This window comes from Rattus norvegicus, chromosome 8, assembly GCF_036323735.1.
Source record: "Rattus norvegicus strain BN/NHsdMcwi chromosome 8, GRCr8, whole genome shotgun sequence".
NCBI lineage: Eukaryota > Metazoa > Chordata > Mammalia > Rodentia > Muridae > Rattus > Rattus norvegicus.
Window position 1 is genome coordinate 120151873 of NC_086026.1, and position 24491 is coordinate 120176363.

Consider the following 24491-nt stretch of genomic DNA (forward strand, 5'->3'; position numbering starts at 1 on the left):
TCCTTAATATGTAGAAAGAAAATCACTGTGTTCAGCTAATTTGACTATGTTAGGATTTACACTTACAATCCTTTTGTTAGAATCAGGTCTCCAGGTTATTAATACATACATACATACAAACATACATAATAATACATGCATAATTTTGCTATGTATGCCATTTAACACTTATACTGTATTTGAGTCACCCCTACATCCTCTCCCTCTCCTTTCTCTCCACATCTGTCTCCCTCCCTCTTTGTGGGAATCAGGTCTCTCCTTCCATTGTGTGTTTACCAGGGGTTGAACTCTATTGCACCCCTGTTGGCTAGCTTACAATCCCCCTGGCTATAACTCCAGCTCCAGGGTTCTGATGTTTCTGGCTTCTGCGAGCATCTACACTCAAGTGCACATACTCACCTCCTATTGAAAAAAAAATACATTAACAAATGACACCATTTAAAAGTGGCATGCTATACGGTTTCCACCTAAACTTTTTGCCACTTAATATTTCTTGGCTGCCAGCCTAGAGGGTTGCACGGAGATGTCCTCCACTCCTGAGTATAGCTTCTCAGCTCCCCAAAGTACAAATATATCACGGTTTATCCGCTGTGTTCTCTGTCGATGGACATATGCCCCCTCGTCGTCCTCATGGGCAACAGACATGGGTAGAGAGGCCACAGGAGGAATAATGAAACAAAGCACACAAATATGGAGAGGACCCCGAGAACAGAGTATGCAGAAGAAAGAACGGCCTTCAGTTTTCAGAGGGAGGCAAGGAAAGCTATGGAATCATGGGAGGAAAATGGACTGACAGGAAAGTAATGCTCTCTGCAGGAAGAGTTCTTGGAAAAGAAGTCTGATATAAGATGAATCGGAAAATAAAGTTAGGACACTGCTTATAAACTAGAGAAGGGACTGGAAGATCTGTGAGTTCAAGGCCAGCCTGGTATGTATGTATGTATGTATGTATGTATGTATGTATGCATATATGTATATGTACATATGTATACATATGCTAGCCTAGGCTACATACATAGTGAGAGCCTGTCTTGCACAGATAGACAGACAAGCAAACAGACAAGATCAGAAAAAACCAAAAATGTCAACCAGGACAATGGTGATTTGGAAGTTAAGGAACTATGTCAGAGGGACAATTCTGGAAGTCCTATATCTCAATGATAGGGCTATCCAAGAAGAGAGAAATACTGAAAACGGAGAAGAAATAAGCAATAAGTTAATTGGGGAGCTTGGCCACTAGGAATTAAATAATCTACTATCTAGTAGCTAGTAGAATAGACAATTGGGCCCACATCTCTGTCAAGCATTGTATAATTTCAAAACATGGAAGAGAAAAAGAAATTTCTTTAGGTTTCCAAATTAAAGAAAATCAAATAATAGAAGAGGTCTATGATAGAATGTTTCTAGCAGTTTCAATAATTCTCGAAGCTAGAAGTCAGTGGTGTAAATGATGCCTTATCCTGAATTTTATACCCAGATAAACTAGAACACCGAACATAAAGGTTTTTTGGTAAGCAGTCTCAAACTATTTACTAGATAGGGGTACTGTATAAAACTGGGAAGAAATATCCCAAGCAGCAACCAAACACATTTACAGACATGAACACAGCAATTAAATAAGCTGACACAAAGACACAAAGGCGACTGCTTCAGTGGTGTGAGATAGGAGGGCAGCAGGGGATTGCGTTTTTCTTTTTTAACAGCACCAATACCTCACTTTGATAAAAGTTGAAGTAATTTTGAAAAGCAAGATCCATTTATGCGACGATTTTGAAGAGTATAACATATATTAGAGGGGAATGCTATGGAAATGGACGGAAAAGCACAGATGCATATTTTATTCTTGTACTGTCCCCACAATCTCTTGCCTTATCTGACGTAGGAAACACACTAGGCCTTTTGGAACTGGAAATGATGAGGTTGACTGTGGAGTGGTGTTGTTGTTGGTGTTGGTGGACCAAACACATTAGAGTTGGGAAGGATTTAAAAAGTCTCTTTAAATTGAAAGGTCTAGCAATATCTGGGGACAGCAAGCTTCTCAAATTTTACTCCGTGATATAATCCCTTGGGAGGCTTTAAAAACTGCACTCGTGAGATATATCCCATAACAAATCAGAAGAAAAGGCAGGAACCAGCGTTTTAAAAATACTACCGGGATGGGGTATCACTGGAGTTCAGCGTTTGTGTGAGCAATGTGCCTGGAGACCCTAGGCTAACACTGAGGAGTCTAATGGCCCAGCCATATGCAATGGGGTGTCACTGAAGGACTTTGAGGTAGAATGGCGTCTCACGTTTTGGGAGGTGGGAGCTGAAATGGGAGAAGGTCAGAAGGAGGCTGCTGGTCAGGGCTGACTGGTTCCTACTCCCATGGACGATCTAGGAAGGACCGCGGTGTTCCTGGGCCTCGGCCCCTCCGCCTCCCCCAGCTCCTGTCTTCCGCTCCTCGACGCGCCCTGGGCGCTGGCCCAGGAGGCCCATGAGCCACCAGGAGGCAGCGTGCCAGCGGCCGCGCCCTCTGATTGGGTCGGGGCCCGTGGAGGGTGGGAACCTGACTCCTGTCCCCTCAGTCGCTAGGACCACCCGGCGGGGGGCGAGTGTGCGTCCTGGTTTCCGAAAGCCTCGGAGCGACCTCGCGGCACCCTCACGACTTCGCGGCCCTTCTGCCAGGCGCCTGGACGGCTCCCGCCCGCGTGACAGGAACTCGGCATGACGGAGGCGACGAGCGTCGCGCAGCTCGGAGCTTCGCTGCCCCGTCCGCTCCCGACCTCCGGGGACGGCGCGTCGGGCGCGCGGTGAGTGCGACGTCGGCGTCTGAGGGGACGACGCGGGCGGCCCGAGGGGAGCGCGCCTCCGCGAGCTTGCCGAGCGATGGCTTCCAGGACCGCGGGCCGCCGCTGGCCTCCGAGGAGACGCAGCTCGAGACGGGGCCCCACGCCGCGGTCCCGCGCGCCCGGCGCGAAGCTTTCGGCCCCGGAGGCCGGGCCGCCACGCCGCGGGCCTCTCCCGCGGGGCGGCGCGGGACGGGACACTCTCCTCGGAGCAAAGGCGACACCTTCCTCTCCCGCCACCAGGCGATACGTGACGGCCCTCGGGCCCCCGCAGCCGCGTGGGAACACGGACTCGGCCTGCGCTGCGCTCCCGCAGCCGGTCCCGCACGAGCCGCGGGAAGCAGCCTTCCGCCTCGTCCCGGGCTCGGAACGCCGGGCCTCAGTGTCACCTGCGCGCATCCCGAGGCGGCGGCGGCGGGTCCCGGCCATGTGGGACCCGCGCGCGGCAAGGTGCGTAGCTGGTGTGGGGGGGGGGCGCCTGGGGCTTTGCGGGCCGCGAGTCCCTGAGGCCCCGCGGGGTCGCCCGCCCTCCCGCCGACCGCGGCCTGGCGCGGGAAGGCGCGCACCGCGACCCGGCCGGGGCGGCGCGGCCCAGCGGCGCTTTCCCCGCGGGGACCATCACTCCCCATTCTCCGGAGGGAGCCTCTCAGCCACACCGTGGCGGACGCGCCTCGCCGCACAACCTGGCTCGAGGTGTGCGAAGCCGCGCGGTGCTGGCGGCGCGGGATCGGCGGGGAGCGCGGGGCGCAGGCTGCCCCCTGGAGGGGGAGGCCTTCGTCCTCTACCTCTGCGGCCTCCGCGGCCCACCCTCCGCCGCCGACCCCGAGTCGCGGGGCTGTTTGCACAGGAGCGCGGGCTCAGCCTGCTGCTCGGCCCGACTCAGCCCTGTTCATCCTCAGCCCCAAAGCCGCACTCTTGCCCTCGCGGGCTCTGCGCACTTGTAACCCGCTGCAGTGGACTAGCAGGGCCGCTGCGGGACTCTGCTCCCTGCGGGGGGCGCTTCTCAGAGGGGGGAAGAGAGATGTCTAGGGACAGTTCTTAGGGAGGTGTGCAACTTGGAAAAAAAAAGAAAAGGAAACATTTAAAAAAGAGGGAAGAAGGCACTGTGAGCTCTGCAGCCTGGGGACCCGCTTCAGCACAGCGAGCAGGGTCCTAATCACCGCTTCTTTAGCTAGAAAGGATGAGCTGAAATCCAGAGGCCCTGCGACCCTTACACCCGAATCCATCTCTAGCTACCCAGTGTTCAGCCTTCCCGTGCCAGGCATCGTTTTGATTCTGAGGAAAGGCTATTACCCTGTTGGCATCGACAGCCTCTTTGGTGCTTTTCTAGAAAGTACCTTCTTGTAGAGGGATCGGGAAATTTTTAACTGTTTTTCTACCAGGGCTGTTTTGTAGGACTGCAGGGCGAATTCCTTTTTTTTTTTTTTTTTTTTGTTTCTCAAAAAAAAAAAAAAGCTTAAGAAAATCTGTACAGAATAATGGGTTTCCCGATGACATTAATATTACTGTCTCTGGTCCCTTCAAACTGTCCCCCATGTTTCACATCATACGTATAGAGATCTAGATTCTACGTATGAGAAAATAGTTCATTTCAGTATTTTATGAAAAATTTTTAGTGTACACGGTGGGTTTAAGAGTTTTTCATATAAATACGTCATTGTGTTTTGTGAGCAATGTTTTATTCACAATTCTCCGCCCCCTGGCACCTCCCACTCACCAAAATGCAAAATGCTTCCCTTCTGCTTTCCTGTTCCAGTGCTCTCTCCCCTCCCTCCCTCCCTCCTTCCTATCCCCCCACCTGTGTGTGTGCGCGCGTGCGTGTGTGTGTGTGTGTGTGTGTGTGTATGTGTGTGCATGCGTGCGTGTGTGTGTGTGTGTGTGTGTGTGTGTAATTTTAGATTGTACATGTGAGAGGAAACAAGATTTGCCTTTCTGAGTCTCGCTGATTTTGTTTTACTTTATCCCGAGTTCCATTGGTTTTCATGCACATGATGTAGTTTGATTCTTTATGCATGAGTAAAAGTCAATTGTGTATAAATACCACGTTTTCTTTATCCCCATCTCTTGGTGAGTGTCGAGGCTGATTCTTGAACATTGTGACTACTGCAGTGATCAATATGAATGTGCAAGTGCCTCTGTGGCTTTCTGAGTTTGACTCCTTCAGGTAGATGCCATCGAGTATCTGCATCATACGGTGGTCGCCTTTCAGTCTCTTGAGAAGCATCTAGACTGATTGCTGCAATGGCAGCACCACCGGTTCACAGGGACACTGCTAGCATTCTAGGGGTTCCTTTAGCTCCACCCACATCCTTTCCAGTTTTTGTTGCCAAGTATTTTCTTGAAGATACACATTCGGACCGGAGTGAAATGGAATATCAATGTAGTTTTAATTCGCGTTTTTCCTGATGTCTATCTAAGAATGCTGAATGCCTTCAACACATTAATTGGCCATTTGTATTTCTTCTTTTGAGGACGGTGTCCAATTCGCTTACCCATTTCTTGATTGCCTGACTGTGAGTGTGTAATTTTTGAGGTTTTGGGAGCTAGAGAGACGACTTAGTGGTTGCTCCTGCTTCCTGCTCTAGCAGAGGACCTGGGGTGGGTTCCCTGCCTCACCTGGGGGCTCACTGTCTGGAATTCCACTTTCCGGGCTTCTGGCGCCCTCTTCTGGCCTTCTTGGACACTGATCACAATGCAATACAATTCATATCTATGTACTTCAAAACACACACACATGTAAAATAAAAATGACTAGGTTTTAAATTTTGGAGTTCTTTACTGATTTCTAGATATTGATTTCTCATCATAGTTGTATAGTTCATGGATATTGTCTCCCATTCCGTAGGTTGTCTTTTCACTTTGCGGGTGGTTTCTTTTGCTATGCAGATAGATGCATTTCCATTTCATGCAATCCTAGTTGTCAATTAATGCAGTGATATCTTGAGCTACTGGAGCCCTTTTCCGAGAGTCCTCGACTTTCAGAGTACCAGGGCTTAAGTTAACCTGTTAGTGATTTATTTTGAATTGATTTTTTTTTTTTTACCAGACTGAGAGGAGATCTAATTTCATTGGTCTACGTGTGACTATGCAGTTTCCCCAGTGCAATTTGTGGAATCTTTGCTTCCAATGTACATTTTGACACTTCCCCCCCCCAGGAACTAGGTGGCTACAACTGTGTGTGCTGATTTATGAGTCCCCTGTTCTGATTTCCGGTGTTAAGTTTGTATGCTGTACGACACTCACTGTTTGTGTATGTTGAACCATCCTTGCATTTCTGGGAGGAAACCAGCCTGGTTGTCTTCTTGACGTACTGGTTCTATTTGCAACTGCTTTATTGAGAAAGTATGCATCTAGGCTTGTCAGGGAAATTGGCGCACAGTTTTCTTTGAGCCTTCATCTACTTTTGGAATCAGAGTAATCCTGGCTTCACAGAGTGACTTTGGGAGTGCTGCTGCTTCTCTTTCCATTCTAAGGAGCAGTTTGAGGAGCATTGGCATGTTAGTTCTCCCACCACCCTTTTTTTTGGAGACATGGCTTCTCTGTATAGCCCTGGCTGTCCTAGAACTAGCTCTGTAGACAAGGCTGGCCTCAAACTCACAGGGATCCACCCGCCTCTGCTTCCAGAGTGATGAGGTCATGGTTGTGAGCCACCACTGCCCAGGTAGTATATTAATTAGCTCTTTAAAGGTTTGGGAAAATTCAGTAGTAAATATGTCCGGTCTTGGATTTTCCTTCGTTGACAGATTCTTTATTACCGTTTGAGTCTCAGTGAACACTGTAGACAGTTTACAATGGCTGATATCTCCTTCATTTTGTCTTGGTAAGTCATCTGTTGGTCCCCAGGAATTCATCCATTTGGTCTAGATTTCCAAGTCTTTTGGAGCTGAAAACCTCAAAGCATTCCCTAACGAACCTCTGGATTTCTTTGGTATCTACTATATATACCCCTTTCAGCTCTAATCTTATTAACTGGAGTTCTTAACCTCTTTCATGTCTGTTAGGATTTGTCTTATGGATTGGAAGCCCCAATATTTGGGGGCTTGCTCATATTTACAGTTGTTCTGCCATCCTTATGCATGGTTTCCTCTTTACGATACGGCCTTCTTCATCTCTCAGACTGGCTTGCAGCCTACTTTATTTGACGTCAGAATACCCACACTAGCTCGTTCACAGCCTGTTTACTTAGTACATCGGATGCGCTGTGAGTTCTTGGACATTGTGGTCATGGTTATATATAACCACTGCATTATCTAGAGCTTGTCTTCGATTTCTGACATTCTTCTGCTTATTTTAGTCTCTTGGTGATATCGCTTCTCGGCCTTTTGGCTAAGATCAAGTGTAGTCTCTTGGTGACTCTACTTGGCTGGAATTTTATTTCTAACATATCTTTTCGTAAAGATTTAGTTTTATTTAATTTTATGTGTCTGCATGTATGTATGTGTATCATGTATGTGCCTGGTGCCGACAGAGGTCATCAGATGCCCTTGAACTGGAGTTCCAGTCAGCTGTGAGCTGCCGTGTAGATATTGGGAATAGAACCTGGGCCCTCGGGCAAGAGCAGCGGGTGTTCTTAACCACTGAGCAGTCTCCAGTCCCACATTTTTTTGTCATTTCTACTTTATTTTTTAAATCTCAGTTTCATTGTTGGGTTTCCCATGCTTGCTGCTTTCTCTTCCATGTTACTGATTTTGTCACGTATGAACTGGGCCTGTCCTGTGGGTAGAACTACCAATCGCCTGGCTCACTTTTCAGATGAACCCTTTGCTGTAGGTTTTCTGCAGGGCACCATGCTGCTGAAGCCCTCTGAGGCTTGTCCCTTTCTGCTGTGTTGCCCCTCAGTGTAACCACCCTTCTCAGATGTCGTATCACTGTGATTACTCATGCTTTTCTACTCTGTCTTTGGAATATGGCAATTCTTTGTTAACTGGACTTCTCATGTGTTATACCATGTGAGTCAGTCTTATTCTCTCATCTTACCCTCAGATATCCAGGTTAGGCTCTTGAGTCTAAAGTCTCTTTTGTAGGTCTTTAAATCCTCAGGAAGATGAGGTGAGTATATGTGACATGCCTACTCAGAACTGGATTTCACTATCACAGGCCTATGGGAGTCTAAGTCTTCTTTAAAAAACAAAACAAAACAAAACAAAACAAACAAGACAAACAAAACAAACAAAACAATAAACAAAACAAAACCAATAAAAGGTGTACCACACAGAGCCACGCCCACCAAGATGTGCGTGCGGAATGGAGAACTTCAGTATGGTCATTTCCTCTTTACAATGATGGCTACTTTTGAAGTTTAAAAAAGCTGGTCACGGGGTTGGGGATTTAGCTCAGTGGTAGAGCGCTTGCCTAGGAAGCGCAAGGCCCTGGGTTCGGTCCCCAGCTCTGAAACAAAGAACCAAAAAAAAAAAAAAAGAAAAAAAAAAAAAAAAGCTGGTCACATTCACTGTCAGGACCACAGCCATCTCATGAGGCAAGTGTCTCCACACAGTTATGGGTGCATCTGGGACTAGATGCCTGTTCTCTTACCTTCCTGACCCACGACAAGCAGGCCTTGCCTCCTCTTTGCTGGTTGGTTCTCTTTCCTGTGGTTGCTGTCACAGACACATTCATTAGACACTTTGTTATTTTGCCTTTGCTTGCTGGGATGAAACTCGTCTTAGCTGTGAAAATAGAGCCTGCAGGAGAGAGTCTGAGAACACTTAAGAGATGAAGTGGAGGCTGAAGGTTAACTCTTATTACTTTTTCCTCTTTCCTCAATATTTATTTGATAATCTGAAGCATGTACACACGATATAATTTTCTAACAATGCTGTATTATGTATAATGAGCTACATCACATATAAAACTTACTTTTATAGTTTATGTGTCTATATGTGCTTTTACATATATTTAAATTAAGAAATATTTTTACTGGCCATTGTTTTTAATAACAGTGAGGAACAAGATCCCTTTTGCTTTTCCAGATGGGGAAGTGGAGCTGAAAAGTCAGTGCTTTAGCTTCAGAATGACCAATTTTCCAACAGATTTCCTTAAGAGTGCAGAATGCTATAAGAAAGCATTATGTGCAAGAATGGTGATCTCCTTCTCTCTCTCTCTCTCTCTCTCTCTCTCTCTCTCTCTCTCTCTCTCACTCATACACACTCACACACATACACACTCTCACACACACTTTCTCTCGCACACACTCACACATAAACACTCTCTCACACACATACTCTCACACACAACATACTCTCTTACACACTCTCACACTCTCACACAGACACACTCTCGTTCACACACACTCACACACACACTCACACACACACTCATACACACTCACACACATACACTCACACACGCTTTCTCTCTCACACACACTCTCACACACACTCTCTCTTACACACACACACTCTCACACACACTTATTTTCTCTCTCTCTCTCACTCACACACACTCACACATACTCTCACACACACACTCACACATACTCTCACACATACTCACACACACTCTCTTACACACTCACACTCTCATACAGTCTCACTCACACACACTCACACGTACACACTTTCACACACTCTTTCTCTCTCACACACACACTCACACATACACACTCTCACACACACACTCTCACACACAACATACTTCTTACACACTCTCACACTCTCACACAGACACACTCTCGTTCACATACACTCACACAGACACACACACTCACACACACTCATACACACTCACACACATACACACTCTCTCACACACACACTCACTCTCACACACACACTCATATTCTCTCTCTCTCTCTCTCTCTCTCTCTCTCTCTCTCTCTCTCTCTCTCTCTCAACAAAGAAAATACTTAAGTTACAACCAGAGAACAATAATGGAGGCAAAGCTGGGAAACTGTTGGATAAAAAGGAACTGAACGCGGTTGGGGATTTAGCTCAGTGGTAGAGCGCTTACCTAGGAAGCGCAAGGCCCTGGGTTCGGTCCCCAGTTCCGGAAAAAAAAAAAAAAAGGAACTGAACTAGGTAAACCTGCTCTTCTGTTATACTGAAACTAAGAATGCTGTTCTTTTTATGGTAACAGCGCTGACCATTTTCTTTGACCAGACTTTTTCTTGATTTCGAAGCACATAACAGGAACATGACCTTGTGTCCTTTGTTAAAAATCTGCAGAGTAAATGACCTTTACCTATGATACTCTGGGCTCAATTTGGTTGCATTAGCTCCATCCTTCTCTAAACTCCATGCACCCGGTGAACTGGTGGGGCTGTGCATCTTTTGTGCTCAGTGCCAGCCTTTGAAAGTCAACTACCGCTTATGTAGATTCTTAATTAGCTCAGCACTGAGTCTTCCTGTTCTTGAAGGCAGCACTAAAAGTGGACAGGATTTCTAGCCTGAGAAACAAGGAGGATAGCTGGGAGGGAACACTAGGCCAAGGATGTACACGAAACACAGCAAACGGAGCATCACCTGGTCGTCTTGAGTCATTGTGATTAGAATGTTCAGCAGTTTGTATCTAACTGGGGGTGAGCTCCTCCTTCATGTGCAAGGGTGCTTCCAGGGCCCTCTCCTTTGTAAGTGGCTTGTTCATCCCATAAGCAAAAACTGGCACACACGTTCCAAGGGCAGAGGATAACTGCTAGAGTTGGTTCTCTTTTTTCACCATGTGGGTGGGTCTTGAGGCTCAAACTCAGGTATCAGACTCCGGGATAAGAGCCTTTACCCACTGAAGCATCTCACTGACCCCAGGAAGTGATCGTATACTGTGCTTTATTAAGAAAGCCAGCAGTCTGAGAAGACAATGCATCACCATCCCAAAGGTTGCCTCCCACCTCATCTTTAGCCAGGGAAAAGAAACAAAGGCTTCCAACCATTCCAAAGTTAGTCTTACCCTCTGATCAGGTCTCTCTGGCCATGTTCTGAGATTTTGTGTTCCCACATTATCCTCTCTGTATAGCAGGGGAGGATTTGCATGGATGGCATCTAGATTGAAAGTTACCTCAGGACAAACCAAACAGTGTGTGTATGCTGGGCTACAAGTGGATTCTTTCCCACAGAATACAGTACAAACATAGAATTATAGACTGTGAAGTGAGTGGTAACCTGGTCAGTCTTGGACCAGCTCCTCTGTCCATCAGCATCAACCAGACAGAGGGAGGAACACACATGTTGCTAGTTTCCAGAGCCTGTTTAAACCTGAGCACATTGACCAGGCACTAACTGTGGCTCCTGGACTTTTCCTCCAATATATTCATTTTTACTTGTTTTAAATTTATGTTTGCCTTTTTTTTTTTGTTTTAAGTCAGTTCTGGCCCTCAGACATACTGGATGGCTCTGGCTTGGGTTAATAAGGGTATACCTTGATAAGCTTTGCTAACGGCGATAGAGCGTACTTCACACTGGGCAAGCCTGGGAGATAGGTGAGGGAGATGTGAGCAGCACTAAGGTCACAGCTCCTCAGTACTCCTGGGAAGACAAATGGAAAGACAATTTTGAGCTGTATCTGGATAGAGGAAGAGAAATTCAAGCAGGTAGAATGAGAGGCGTCACAAAGGAAGATTCTAGATCAAAGGACCAGATGTTTATTAAGAGTATTGGTCGGGGTTGGGGATTTAGCTCAGAGGTAGAGAGCTTGCCCTGGGTTCGGTCCCCAGCTCCGAAAAAAAAAAAAAAAAAAAGAAAAAAGAAAAAAAGAAAAGAAAAGAAAAGAGTATTGGTCAATGTAAGGATTTACACTAGAACATCACCAATAATAGCTTATCTTATGCCAGGCTGTGTGTAAACTTTGGGCTCTGGAAATCAGCAGTGTGTGTCTCTGGGTGTGTGAGTGAACACACCTTGTAGCTCGTCCGAACTTTCTGTGTGTCTTGAAATAGGTATGGATGCACACGTTTGTGTTTTATTTATTTATTTTTTTGAGGATTTGCATTTAACTTTGAAGTTCCTTGTGTTTTTCTAGTCATTGTCACCCTTCGTATACCATGTGTACCAAGGGGTCGTCAGCACAGACTTAGACTTTAGATTTGAGCATGTGCCTTTCAAGGAGGATTACTTCCTGTGTCAGCCTGCTTCCTGGTCTCTCAAACCGGAGTAACTGTGTGTCTCCTTTTTTGATTTTTTTCAGTCATATTCCCCTGGAAATGGCTGAGAAGGGTTTAGCTCGGGGCCGTCAGGTAAGAAGTACGCAGCGCACTTCTCCTGGTGTCATGGAGCTGCACTGGAGACTCTCATACAAGCAGTGAGCAGAACAAATGCCAGTCTGGGTGCATTCAGAGGCTTTGTGGGCTGCAGAGATTGGGGTCCAGCCATCCTGTATTAAACCTTTCTGTGATTCAGTGGATATATTTAGCAAGGTGGTACACTCACTTCCTAATGCAGCAGTCATGGGTTAGCACAAACTGAGGGACTAAACAGAAGTTAGTCTCTTACACGTCAGAACATGCGCTCCATTGCTAGACCTCCTTCATAGAGTCCACTGCTTTGACTAGTTTCTTTATTGTACTTTTAACTGTATATATGTGTGTGTGTCTCTGTGTGGCTATGTGCACAGTAGTGCAGTGCTTGTGTAAGTCAGGAGAGTGTGTCAGGTCCCCTGGAGATGGAGTTGCAGGCAGTGGTGGGCAGCCCAGTGTGGGTGCTCAGAAATGAACTCAGGTCCTCTGACAGAATAGTATGAACTTCTAACCACGGCTCGATCTCTGCAGCTCCATTTATTATTTTGTAAATGTACTTATGGACACACACACACACACACCTCCCTAGTTCTCTCACTTGTTCTCCAAGTTGCTCTACAAATTGTCTTCCAGTTTGCTTTATTCACGTCAATGGCATATTTTGACAGCTTTTACACTTTATATGGAGGCATCTCTTATTTTTAAATATCAATATTCTGCTCTAAGATGTACTGCACTTTACATAAGTTTCTCTGTAGAACGTTTGCATTTGAATGGCTTTTACAGAGTATCATACAGTGAGCAAAGCATATTTGAAGAACAGTTTCCCAACAGCTGAAAGCTAAGTTCCAGGACTGAATGCCGCGTGTTTGCGACAGATGTTTATCTGGCCACCAGTGTAGGTGAGAGCAGTGGCCGCACTCCTGCTGACCTTGGTGCTGTTAGCTGCTCTGTTGCCCCTTGATGGACAGGGGCTGGCTTTCCATGGACCTATGTCTGTCACTTGCTTTTAGCGCTATTAGAGTCCCTTTCTCAAAAAAATTCTTTTTGATGCATAAAACCTTTTTTGAATTCTGGTAATTCAGAGATTCGTAAGATATAAACAGATTATGAAGATAAGTCTTTTTCCTCTACTCTCCTTCCTTTCTCCAGGAAGGTTAAGAAATTTTATTTCTCACGGTCCCTTCTAGATGTTAAAAATTTTTTAATTAATCAATTAGTTGACTTTGTGCTAAGTGTATGTGTGTGTGTGTGTGCACACGTGCATGTGTATGCGGAGGCCAGAGTGGACAGTGGGTACCCTCTCTAATCACTATGAATCTGCTGCTCACTATTTAGTGAATTTTCCAGTCAGTGAGCTCCAAGGATCTGCCTGTGTCCAGCTCCCCAGTGCTAGGATTACACATACTGTGCTGCTATGCCCAGCTCTGTTATGGAGGTGTCTGGAATAGGAACTTAATTTGTCATGCCTGTGTCGTAAGCACTTTAATGACTGAGTCAGAATTCATGAATATATAAACAAATGCATATTTATATGGTATTCATATTTATCGACTTATTTATATGTTATTTATTTTATCAGTAAAGGAAGCATACTGCACACAGTGTTCTGCACCTGCTTTCTCCAAATATATTTTGAAAATGATCCTATATGAGCACATGGACATTATCTAAAGCATTTTTTGTAAAAACTATTGCATAGTATGTTGTTGTGAAGGGGGTGTGATGGCTAATGGTACTTGTCAACTTGACAGAATCTGAGGGATGGGAGATGGGCTTCTGGGCGTGTCTGTGGGAGATTATTTTGTTGCTTTAATTGAGGTTGGAAGACTTGTCCATTGTGGGTGGCACCATTCCCCTGGCCTGTGTTAATGGAGAAAGGGAACTGGATAGCAGCATGCAGTTATCTCTTCTGTTTCCTTATTGTGGTGCCATGTGACCAATGGGACCAATGCCACCAGCTGAGTCCACTTCCTGCTGCCTTCATTCCTACCATGATGGACTATGTAGCATGGACTGTGAGCTAAAAGAAACCCTTTCTCCTGCAAGCCGCATTCGCCCACTACTGCTCTTTAGTTTTTAAACAAGGTCCTTGTTGGGCATTGAGGTAGGTCCCAGATTAAAGCTGTACATCTGCATCACTTAGATGACATGTTTCTCCCTAGAACATTGAAGACAATTCAAAATGTGTATCTATAGCTATATCTTCTCAGTGGTTCCCTGAAGAGGGCACAGCTGATGTAGTAAAAGGTACTAACGAAGTGCAAATATGTACACCCTTTCGACTAACCACCCTTCCTCTAGAAAGCTTACTTAGCTTTTCTAAACTCACTTTGTTGGCAGGATCTATTTGTTCCTAGCAGCCATAGACCTAAGCTTCCATTGTCTTTAATCTGGGAGCTGATTTCTTTACTGTATTTGAAAAAAATGTAAAATAATGTATGTGTATGGCTTCTGGTCTATGTTCAGCACCATGGAGTCCAAAACAGGGAGTCAGGTTTCCCTGGGGTCTGGAGTTACAGATGGTTGTGAGGTACCATGTGGGTTCTCTGCAAGAGCAGACAGTGCTCTTAGCCACTGACCCATCATCCCTGCCCCTGGGAACCTATTTCCTATGGTTCTCAACCTTCAAGGCCTTCCATAGCAGGTCCAGATGTTTTAGGATTGAAGCTTCCTGCATTCTCTTCCCTGCCCTGTGGTATCTCTACTACTGTAGCCTTAGAGCTCTGCCTTTACAGATCTTGTGGCTAGAGAAGGCTTACCCACGTCTACACTGTAATATTCCCTTTTTAAGGCAAACAAAACCAAACCTGTGAAGTTTCTTTGGCTGTGTGATATGCTCACCAGTGCTGGTCTGGGGATTAGGGCGTGGGTATTTTTAGACCATCCATTATTTGCCTTAGCACAGAGTGTGAAGGGGAAATGTCTTTCCCAGGCTCTACCAGGTCATGGTTCATTTCTTTTCAGTTTATTTAAAAGCTACCTTTATCCACAGGCAGTTATTTGATGGCATATATTAATTTCTGGATATACTGTGCTGTACCGTTCACATGCTTACTATTTTACATGTTAGGACCGCTCAAAAAAATGTAGGTAAGTTTCTATAAATACATTTAAAAATGCTAAATATTATTTTACCTTAATGTTTATTCTATTACAAATATCTTGGCTACTCTGGCTTAATTATGTCTTAGGTGAACCTGAGAGATATTTAATTACTTTATTTATACATCTGTTGCAAAAGTAAAAAAAAAAATCAGATTTCAGGCCGACAAGATGACTCAGCAGGTAAGGGTAGTGTCAAGCTTGGTGGCTGAGTTTGACCCCGAGAAGCACATAGGGAAAGGAGAGAAGCAAGCCGTGCTCTTACAAGTTGTCCTCTAATCTCCATGCGTGTCCCCTCTCCCTGCCCCTACCATAGATAAATAAATGTAATTACAATTTTAAATCAAATTTTGTTAAAATATATTTGTTAATAAAGGAAAATCTAATATTTTATAATCATGAATTTCCCAAGACAGAAATGCAGGGTATTTTGAAAAGTCAAGATTGATAGGTGAGTAAATTTTATTTTATTTTTCCTATGTTAGCCTTGCAAACTCAGGTGTTCGTGTATATTTCATAAGCATTCTCTTTAAAAGCTCCTGTAGGAATTACATATGTATCTTCATTAAATTCAGTATTTTGTTATTCTAGTTTTTCTTTCTTTCAAAATCTGTTTCCTCAGGTTGGACAGATACAAGTTATTTTAGTCCTGTGTTAATTTCAGCTTGTAAACACCGAGTCATACTGCGGTGTCAAGTTAATTAACCTCCCTAGGAGTCCTGCTTCTGCCTTTCTTAAACAGTGAGCTGTTCCATTTGTTACCTGAAATTTAATAAGAATCATATTTTGAAGTACTGTTTAGTCAAGGGACAAGAGTGAGTCAGGCTGAGTTGACTCAGATGTCCCAGTCTGAGCATCAGGGGAAATTACCAGCTAAAAATTGACTGCATTGAAAATCCTGCACAGCAACAGGCCAAGCCTGAAACAAACCAGTACAATGTTAGGGCTTTCCCATCCCTCTCGCAAGCAAGCAGTCAAGCAAGCAAGCAAGCAGGCAAGCAAACTGGTTCATGAAATTATGTGAGAACATCTTCTTCATGTTTGCTTTGCAGTGTCAGCAGTAGTTTTATTGAATCGAATTTGGTTTTGCCAGTCATTGCTCATTTATTAAAGGGAATTAGGTAGGAAGAAACTTGGTAGTTTGGAGAAGCTGTGGGGTAGCAAACACATTTCTAGAGCATTTCACATGCTCTGTATACAGAGAGGGCGTGCTCTGGACATGTGGGTAGGTTGCTCAGCATAACTTTGACCCCCTACATTTTATTCCAAAATATAGTTCAGGGAGTTGTTCCAAGAGAACTTAGCCTACACTCATGGGTATTACTTGATCTACATTAAGGGATGGTCAGAATAGAAAGAAGCATGATGCTCAAGGTGGCACTATGACAGTTCAGAGAGCACAGAAATATCCGGCTCTGTATGTTCTTCATACATTGGTTGTACATGGGTTTAGAGACTAAATTTTCCACCGAGTAAACAATATTTCAGTATTACACCTGGGTGGCAGTTCTACCCAGACCTGCACTCCCCAGAAGGACTTACTGCTATGAGGGAAATAGAACATTCTTTTAAAACAGTAGTAGTCACTAGTTGTGTTGCCTTGAGCCATTATGTGGTTAGAGTAACAGGAGAATGGGAGCTTTGTGCTGAGGAGATGGCCCAGACAGTAAGAGTCATTGCTGCTCTGGTAGAGGATGTGGGTTGGATTCCCAGTACCCACATGGCAGCTCACATCTGTAATTCCAGTTCCAGGGGATCCAATACCCTTTTCTGATCTTGGGCACCAGGCACATACAGGAAGCTGGCAAACAAATCTGGGCACCAGGCACATACATACATGAAGGCAAACACTTATATAAAAAATACTTCTTAAGAAAGAAGAATGGGTGTTTTGATTGTACTTTATCCAATTTGAATTATATTGTCAGTATCTATATCTGGCTAGTGGTGCCATACTGTAGAAGCTGTTCTTAGAACAGCGTAGTACATAGTAGTTAGATAGAACGGCAGTAGTCAGAGCTAAGGCACTGTGTGTTAGCTGTAAGAAGCAGCTAGGCAGTAGACACTGGCTCATTTGCAGACACGTTGCTGTTGGAGACCCTATAGCTCCTGTCAAGCGTCTCTTTGAATAGCTATCATTCAGACACTGAATGACACTGACTCTTCTCACCCTGATTCCTATTTTTCACCAGTGGGACACAGGAAGTCTCCATGGGGGACTTTGGGAGGTTTTTACTTATTTATAAATGTTGAGTGGCGACAGAGAACCAGGTAGCTCTTCTCATCCCCGTCTTCCTGCCTTTAGGAAAATGCCCAGACTTTCATCGACCGTCTTCATCCTTGAGAGGACAAACATGAAGGCATACATACACAAAGCCAGTGTGTTTAGGATGGTGGCATGGAAAGATAAGGTGGTGTGCTCGTCCTGTCCTGCTTCTGATTATATGAGGAAATTGGCTCTCCTGGTTCAAACACTGTCATGCATTCTGGGGGCCAGATGCACCCTGACTGCTGCTCATTCACAAGTCCAGAACTTCTACAGTCCTCAGATCTATGTCTCCTACCTACAGTCCTGCATTCTCTGGGCTCTGTCCTCTTCCTCTGAGGTTCACATTTTGGTTTAGTGCAGAAGGACATGGGGCCATGCATCTATTTAACTCAGAATTGAGGCTCATAGCTTTACTTCCACATTATCTGAAGTAGCAGACAACTCCTCTTTGGAAACGTAGAAAAGTCATTTTTAAAAAAGATCCTGCTTCAGGGCTGGGGAGATGGTTTAGTAGGTGCAGTGCTTGAAGTGCAAGCATCAGACCCACCCCAGAACCTATTCAAATATCCAGTCCCAGTGCTGGTGCTTGTAATCCTAGCTCCAAGGAGGCAGAGATGGACGGATTCATGGAACTTGCTGGCCAGCCAGTCTAGATACATTTGTAAGACCCAGGCCAATAAGAGATCATCTTTCAATAAAATAAAATAAAATAAAATAAAATAAAATAAAATAAACAAACTGGACAGAATCCAAGGAACAACACCCAAGATTGTCTGCTGATGCACACATGTGTAGACACCCATGTTTGTGCACATGAACATGTATACACATTATCCCTCTTGCCCAGAAATCACCATTGTCTCAGAGTCCTTCAAAACATCTTTTTAGCAGTACTGAACCAGTCTCTGTCAGGGAGATACAATTTCCTAGAGTGGAGCCAGCTTCCCTTCATGCAGAGGGGTTTGGCAATGGAAGTAGATGGCAGAAGTAAAATTGGGCTCCGCTAAGCAGGAGTCATTGCTTTAAAGAGCACATGAATGGCTCATTTCAGCCAAATGGACAGTTTCCGTCAGCTTTCTAAGTTCCAATCATTGTTATTGAACATTAGCTTTCACACTTCACATTCTATAAAAGTTTAATCTATTTTTAGGTTTTAATTACAAAATCATACACTGGCACCATGTTATCTAACAAAACAGAATATGAGATCTCCCAAGGCATTTACTAGAAATGAGTATCTGTAGAAAATTTATTTTCTGAACTGTGTATGGCTTGTGTGAATGACAGCTGTTAAGTGCCTGTCCAGACCATACTCTTCTCTCTCTAGTGATATTGTTTGCTGACAAAATTACTAATTGTCATTTAGTAATTGCTTATTAAAACAATACAAAGGCATGTTCTTATTTAAAAATCTAACAGTCGGAGCAACAACAACAACAACAACAACAACAATAACAACAATAACAACACCCAACATAGTCCAATGGTTGGATCAGTTATAAACTTTATTTTTTAATTGGATATTTATTTACATTTCAAATATTATCCCCCTTCCCAGTTTCCCCTCCATAACCCCTCCTCCTTCCCCCCTGCCTTTATGAGGGAGCTCTCCCACCTGCTCACTCACTCCTGCCTCAGTGGTCTAGTGTTCCTTTATCCTGGGTCATCAAGCGTCCACAGGACCAAGGAGCTCCCCTCCCAGTGATGCCTCTGCTACATATGCAGCTGGAGCCATGGGTACTCCCCGTGTACTCTTTGGTTGCTGGTTTAGTCCCTGGGAGCATTGGGAGGTCTGGTTGGTTATTGTTCTTCCTATGAGGTTGCAAACCCCTTCAGCTCCTACAGTCCTTCCCTTAACTTCCCCAGTGGGGTCCCCATGCTCAGCCCAATGTTTGGCTGTGTGTATCTACATCTATATTGGTCCGCTTTGGCAGAGCCTCTCCGGGGACGGCTCTACCAGGCTTCTGCCAGTAAGCACTTCTTGGTATCAACAATAGTGACTGGGTTTGGTGTCTGCAGATGGGATGAATCTGTAGGTGGGGCAGTCTTTGGATGGCCTTTCCTTCAGCTTCTGTTTTACTCTTTGTCCCTGCATTTCCTTCTGACAGGAGGAATTCTGGATTAATATTTCCTGAGCCCTCCCTACTCTCTTGAATACCATCAATAAATTTTGCTGCCCCCACAATTTATACTTTAAAAGAGGAGATTCACATGGCAATATACTTAGGAAAAGCCGCACAATATTAGTCATCAGGAACATGCAGTTCAACACTACAGGATGCCACCGCGGGCTAAATTAAAAGACTGATAGCGCCTAGCATTACAATTTTGTTGGCAATTTATGTTTCTAATATTCTCCTATTGAGCATAGATTGAGTCAACTTGGAACACAGACAGTATTTATGGAAACTAAACAGTGCATTCCCCCCGTGACCCAGTGACCCTCCTCTCTGGAGGGCCCTCACAAAGGTAGACTTATCTATTGAAAGACATGTACAAAAAACTATAGAAACTTAATAGATATCTCATATTTCTTGGTGATGTGTACTGTGAGGTGAAAATGCACACCTACTGTATAATGTGCTCGTTTTCACGATCGTGGAAGATACATATTGGGGACTATAAGCCCTAGCACGTTTTAGCTGCTGTCTTGTCAGTGGGGCAGGACCCCAGCATGGCTCAGAAACAGTTAGTACCTTTCTGCTCTCTCTTTCCCGAGGTTCATGTCATTCAGCACTATCAGAGATGGAGGAGGCTTAGTATCCTGTCAGCTTCTGGGTATCTTGATATAGCATAGTGTTCACAAAAAATAAGTTCTTTTTTTTCTTTTCTTTTTTTCGGAACTGGGGACCGAACCCAGGGCCTTGCGCTTGCTAGGCAAGTGCTCTACCACTGAGCTAAATCCCCAACCCCAAATAAATTCTTTTTAAGTAGAAATATACTTCAAGAAAATATTCTTTTACCCCGTACTAGTATTTTCTCCAAACCTCTGTTTTATTATTATTTTTTTTTTGGCAAAAAAAAAACCCCAAAATTAAATGTAAAATAAATGGGGTATGATGGCATATTCTATAAGCCACACTGAGAAGGTGGAGGTTAGGGGGTTCTACAAAGAGGGAACTAAGTTACAAAGCAAGCACCTGCCTCTAAATGCCGAGGGCTGGAGCTGCAAGCTCAGTGGTGAAGTGTTTGTTTAGCCTGCTTAGTGCTCTGGGTTTGAGCACGAGCACTGGGAAACACATGCACACAAAATACACCCACACATGGTACACACATACACACACCCATATACATATACATACACACATACACACACCCATATACATATACACATACACACATACACACACACATCCGTATACATATACATACACACATACACACATACACACACCCATATACATATACACATACACACATACACACATACACACACCCGTATACATATACACATACACACATACACAATACACACACACACACCCGTATACATATACATACACACATACACACATACACACACCTGTATACATATACATACACACATATACACGTACATACACGTACACACCACAGTTTACCATCTTACCTTTTAATTTTGAGACAGGAAGGATCTCACCGTTCACCATACTCATCTTGTCAAACTGATCTAGGGAATGTTTTCATTTGTGAATATGAACCTCCATTTCCCTAACACAACTCTCCATTTTCCCTTTTCCCCACTCCAGGCAACCTCATTTAGCTTTCCGTGTCCATGAATTTGACCTCAATGGTAACCTGCAAAAGTGAAATCATACATTGTATGTCTCCTCGTGTCTGATTTATTTCATCAACATATTGTCTTCAAGGTTCATCCATTGAGTATGTACTAAGTCAGAATGTTTTCCTTTTTAAAGGCTAATGTTACCCTGTACATATGTCACTCTTTTGTTCCGTCAGTGGATACAAATTTGTCTAAAAATTTGTTAATTGTTATTTTATGTGTATGGCTGTTTTGTCTGCTTAGATATCTGTACACTATATTCAGTCACTGGAGACCAGGAGAGGGCATTGGACCCCCTGGAACTGGAGTCACAGGGTTGTGTTGTGGGCTATCATGTGGATCCTGGGCATTGAACCCAAACCATCTGGAACACAACAGGGCTCTTAACCACGAGGCATCTCTCCAGCACATTTTATCTGTTAGTCTATTAATGGCCACTTAGGCAGATTCCCTAACACGGCTGTTGTGAACAGACATAGTAAACACAAGTAGGCAGGTTTTGTATTGTAAGCTGACCTTACTGAGTACCAAATTTCAGTTAAATTGAATTGACCATAGGTATTTTAAAAGGAATTTTTAAATATTGTTTTAAATAGAGATTTTTAAAAACTCCTTTTAAACTCCCTCATTATTAGGAGATGGAGAAAGCACAGTGGTTAAGAGCACTGGCTGCTCTACAGAGAACCTGAGTTCAATTTTCAGCACCCACATGGCTGTCTCAGGGATCCGATGCCTTCCAGCCTCTGTGTGCTCTGTGCACACATGGTGCATGGACGTATGTGCAGACAAAGCACTCGTCCACATAAAAATAAGTAAATGAGAAACAAACGAAGAACAAAGAGCAGTTTTAACTAAGGTAGACAACAAATACTTTCCACTTTTTTCCCCTCCTGAGAAGCACTCAAGGTGTTCATTTTGAAAGCCCCTTTGGTGGGGCTAGGCATTTTATATCATCGAATTGAAGAGAAATAGTACAAGTTCTTACCCAAAAGTTTTGGCAAACATAGGTGCATACTAAATATCTAAGTAAACATCAGTTAGATGTTTCTGCTTTTTTTCTTTTAGGTCAGGACAGTGTCATTTTAACACCCCGATTTATTAATATATTTCTATTTTTTGATTTTTATAGTATCCACAGGCATTCTTGCCTCTGCCCAAGTGCTTGGTGTCCTGACTTGTGGGTGGTTTACGCAGAGGGCTAGAGGTGTGCAGAGACAAGCAGTTAGTGTCCAGGTGTAAACTCCGGTCAATCATTGTTTTGGTTCTGGTGTCTTCCTGCAAGGTACTGTGACACTGTCAGAAGTGTGTGCAATTTCTTGCAGGGAGACAAGCTTCCTCTCTACCTGGCACCAGACTTCCACCTCCTCCTTCTCCCAGAGAGAGAGAGAGAGAGAGAGAGAGAGAGAGAGAGAGAGAGAGAGAGAGCGAGGCTGAGAGACTGAGAGACTGACTGACTCCTGGGGAAATTCTAACTTCCTGGGGGTTATTGTTTCGTTAGACTGATAGGCAAAGGAAGGGATTTGTCTAACTGTAGAACACCTTCATTCCTACCAGGCCGCTTATATTCTGAGGTCAGTAGACACACTTCAGGTAGTCTTCAGAGGTACACTCGGGACATGACTGAAGAGACAAACTCAGTCACCTTTACTTGTCTTCACCTCTAATGTCACAGTGTGAGTGACAGCAAGGGTCCCAGTGTCCAACTAATTGTATTGGAGTGTAATGTAGAGTGATTTGTAGCTTAAATGAGAATTTAAAAAATTTTCTCTGACCCAGATTTGGATTTCAGTGTCTGACATGTGTTAAATAATTTGTTGCCTTTTTTTTTTTTTTGGATATATAGCTACATTTCAGCTCTGGAGAAAAAAGTGAACAAAAGTTGATGTAGTGTTGTAAATGTTAACCAAAGTTTAAACCAAAGGCCTGGCCCAGCAGACTGCTCAAACTCTAAGCCACACACAAAACCAAAGCAAACAAGATGACAGTTTTCTACAACTGGAGCCAGAGTGCGGTCTCTGCTAACTGAAAATGTGCTTGTAAGTCAGGTTTTTGGCCAGCCATGTTTTGGGGTTCTAGCACTTCAACTGGCCTGTATGCAAAGGCTAGGTAACCCATGTTTCCTCTTAGAGAGCTGCTAAGATGAGCAAATCACATGCTGTCCCTGGGAGAAGAAGGAATTACAGGGAGGTGCCAGATTTAGGAGTCATGTGATTAGTTCAGAACAATTCCAACCTTTTTTCTTCTGGACTAAGAAGAATTTACTAAGAAAGGAATGTATGTTGGGTTTTAAAAGAGTACACTTGAAAGATGTAAGATTTTCCTGAGAAGAGCAGACAGCTGTCCCCTTCTTTCTCTACCCCCATGTCGCCCTTTCTTCCTAAATTTGTTATGTAGGGACAGCAGAGCTGTGAACATTTGTGATACCATTGGGAACTTTTCATTAGCATGTATAATTTTTGTGTTGGGACAGGCATAATTAAATGTAAAGAGAATCTACATGTAATCTGTAAGTCAGGGTATAAGGGAATCGAAGTCAAGCTAAACAGGTTAAAACAGGCTGTCCGTAGGCAGTGACATAAGAGTGATAGCTGGGCCAGAGAAGCCACAGGGGTTCCAGAAGCTCAAGAATTTGTGGCAACTACCATCCGATAAACTAGGACAGTGTAGGTAGGACCACCGCGGCCACAGGCGCTTAAAGGTTAATTCGAAGTCTCTGAGCACACATGGAAAGATGCAGTGTCATTAATTACTGAGCCATGCTTTGTGCTCCCTGGCAAGAGATCCTGAGGCAGCAGGCTCACAAAACCAGAGGAACAGACACTCCTCTCTCAATGGAGGCTCTTAAGACAAACACCTCTGAGAGCAGAGTTCAGCTTAATAATCTTTGGGATTCTGAATTCCCAGAGTTTCAGCTGGTTGAAAAGGCATAGGCTAACACCTGTGCCCCTTGCATGGCAGAGGCCAGAGACTGTCATTTTTGGTCACAAAGCCAAACTATCAAGGTACAGGACAAGGTGAGATGGCAATGACATCCAGTTTATATTGTTGATTCAGGGATCCACAATACAGTTTTTTCTAAATAGACCCTGGCCCGATGGAAACCACAGAAGGCCTAATCTGCATGGGCAGAACTATTCCTGTGTTCTTTCTATGATCTACTCTATCACAAATGACATGGAAAGACCAAGAAAATCAAAGACCATGTGAGGCACACAGAGGGAAAAAATCAAATCAGATTTCAGAGTACTTATAACTAAAATATTGCTTAAGTCCAAAGAACTAGTTCAAAAAAAGTTAAAAATGATTTACATATTTTAATGTGTATGGCTGTTTTGCTTATGTCTACACACAATGTGTGGGCAG

The 24491-nt window shown here is 44.1% G+C and overlaps 1 protein-coding gene and 1 pseudogene across 8 annotated transcripts in view; both read left to right on the forward strand.

Annotated features, from left to right (window-relative positions):
- Positions 1–1508: 1508 nt before the first annotated feature.
- The window catches only part of Trank1 (tetratricopeptide repeat and ankyrin repeat containing 1), an 80499-nt gene continuing 57516 nt past the window's right edge, over positions 1509–24491 (forward strand). For 4 of the 8 annotated variants that reach the window (XM_039081614.2, XM_039081617.2, XM_039081615.2 and 1 more), the window contains exon 1: positions 2727–3278. In XM_039081614.2, the coding sequence (XP_038937542.1) occupies positions 2869–3278 (410 nt within the window). In that variant the 5' untranslated portion in view covers positions 2727–2868. 8 annotated transcript variants of the gene reach the window in all.
- LOC120094533 (U2 spliceosomal RNA) lies at positions 7135–7313 on the forward strand (annotated as a pseudogene).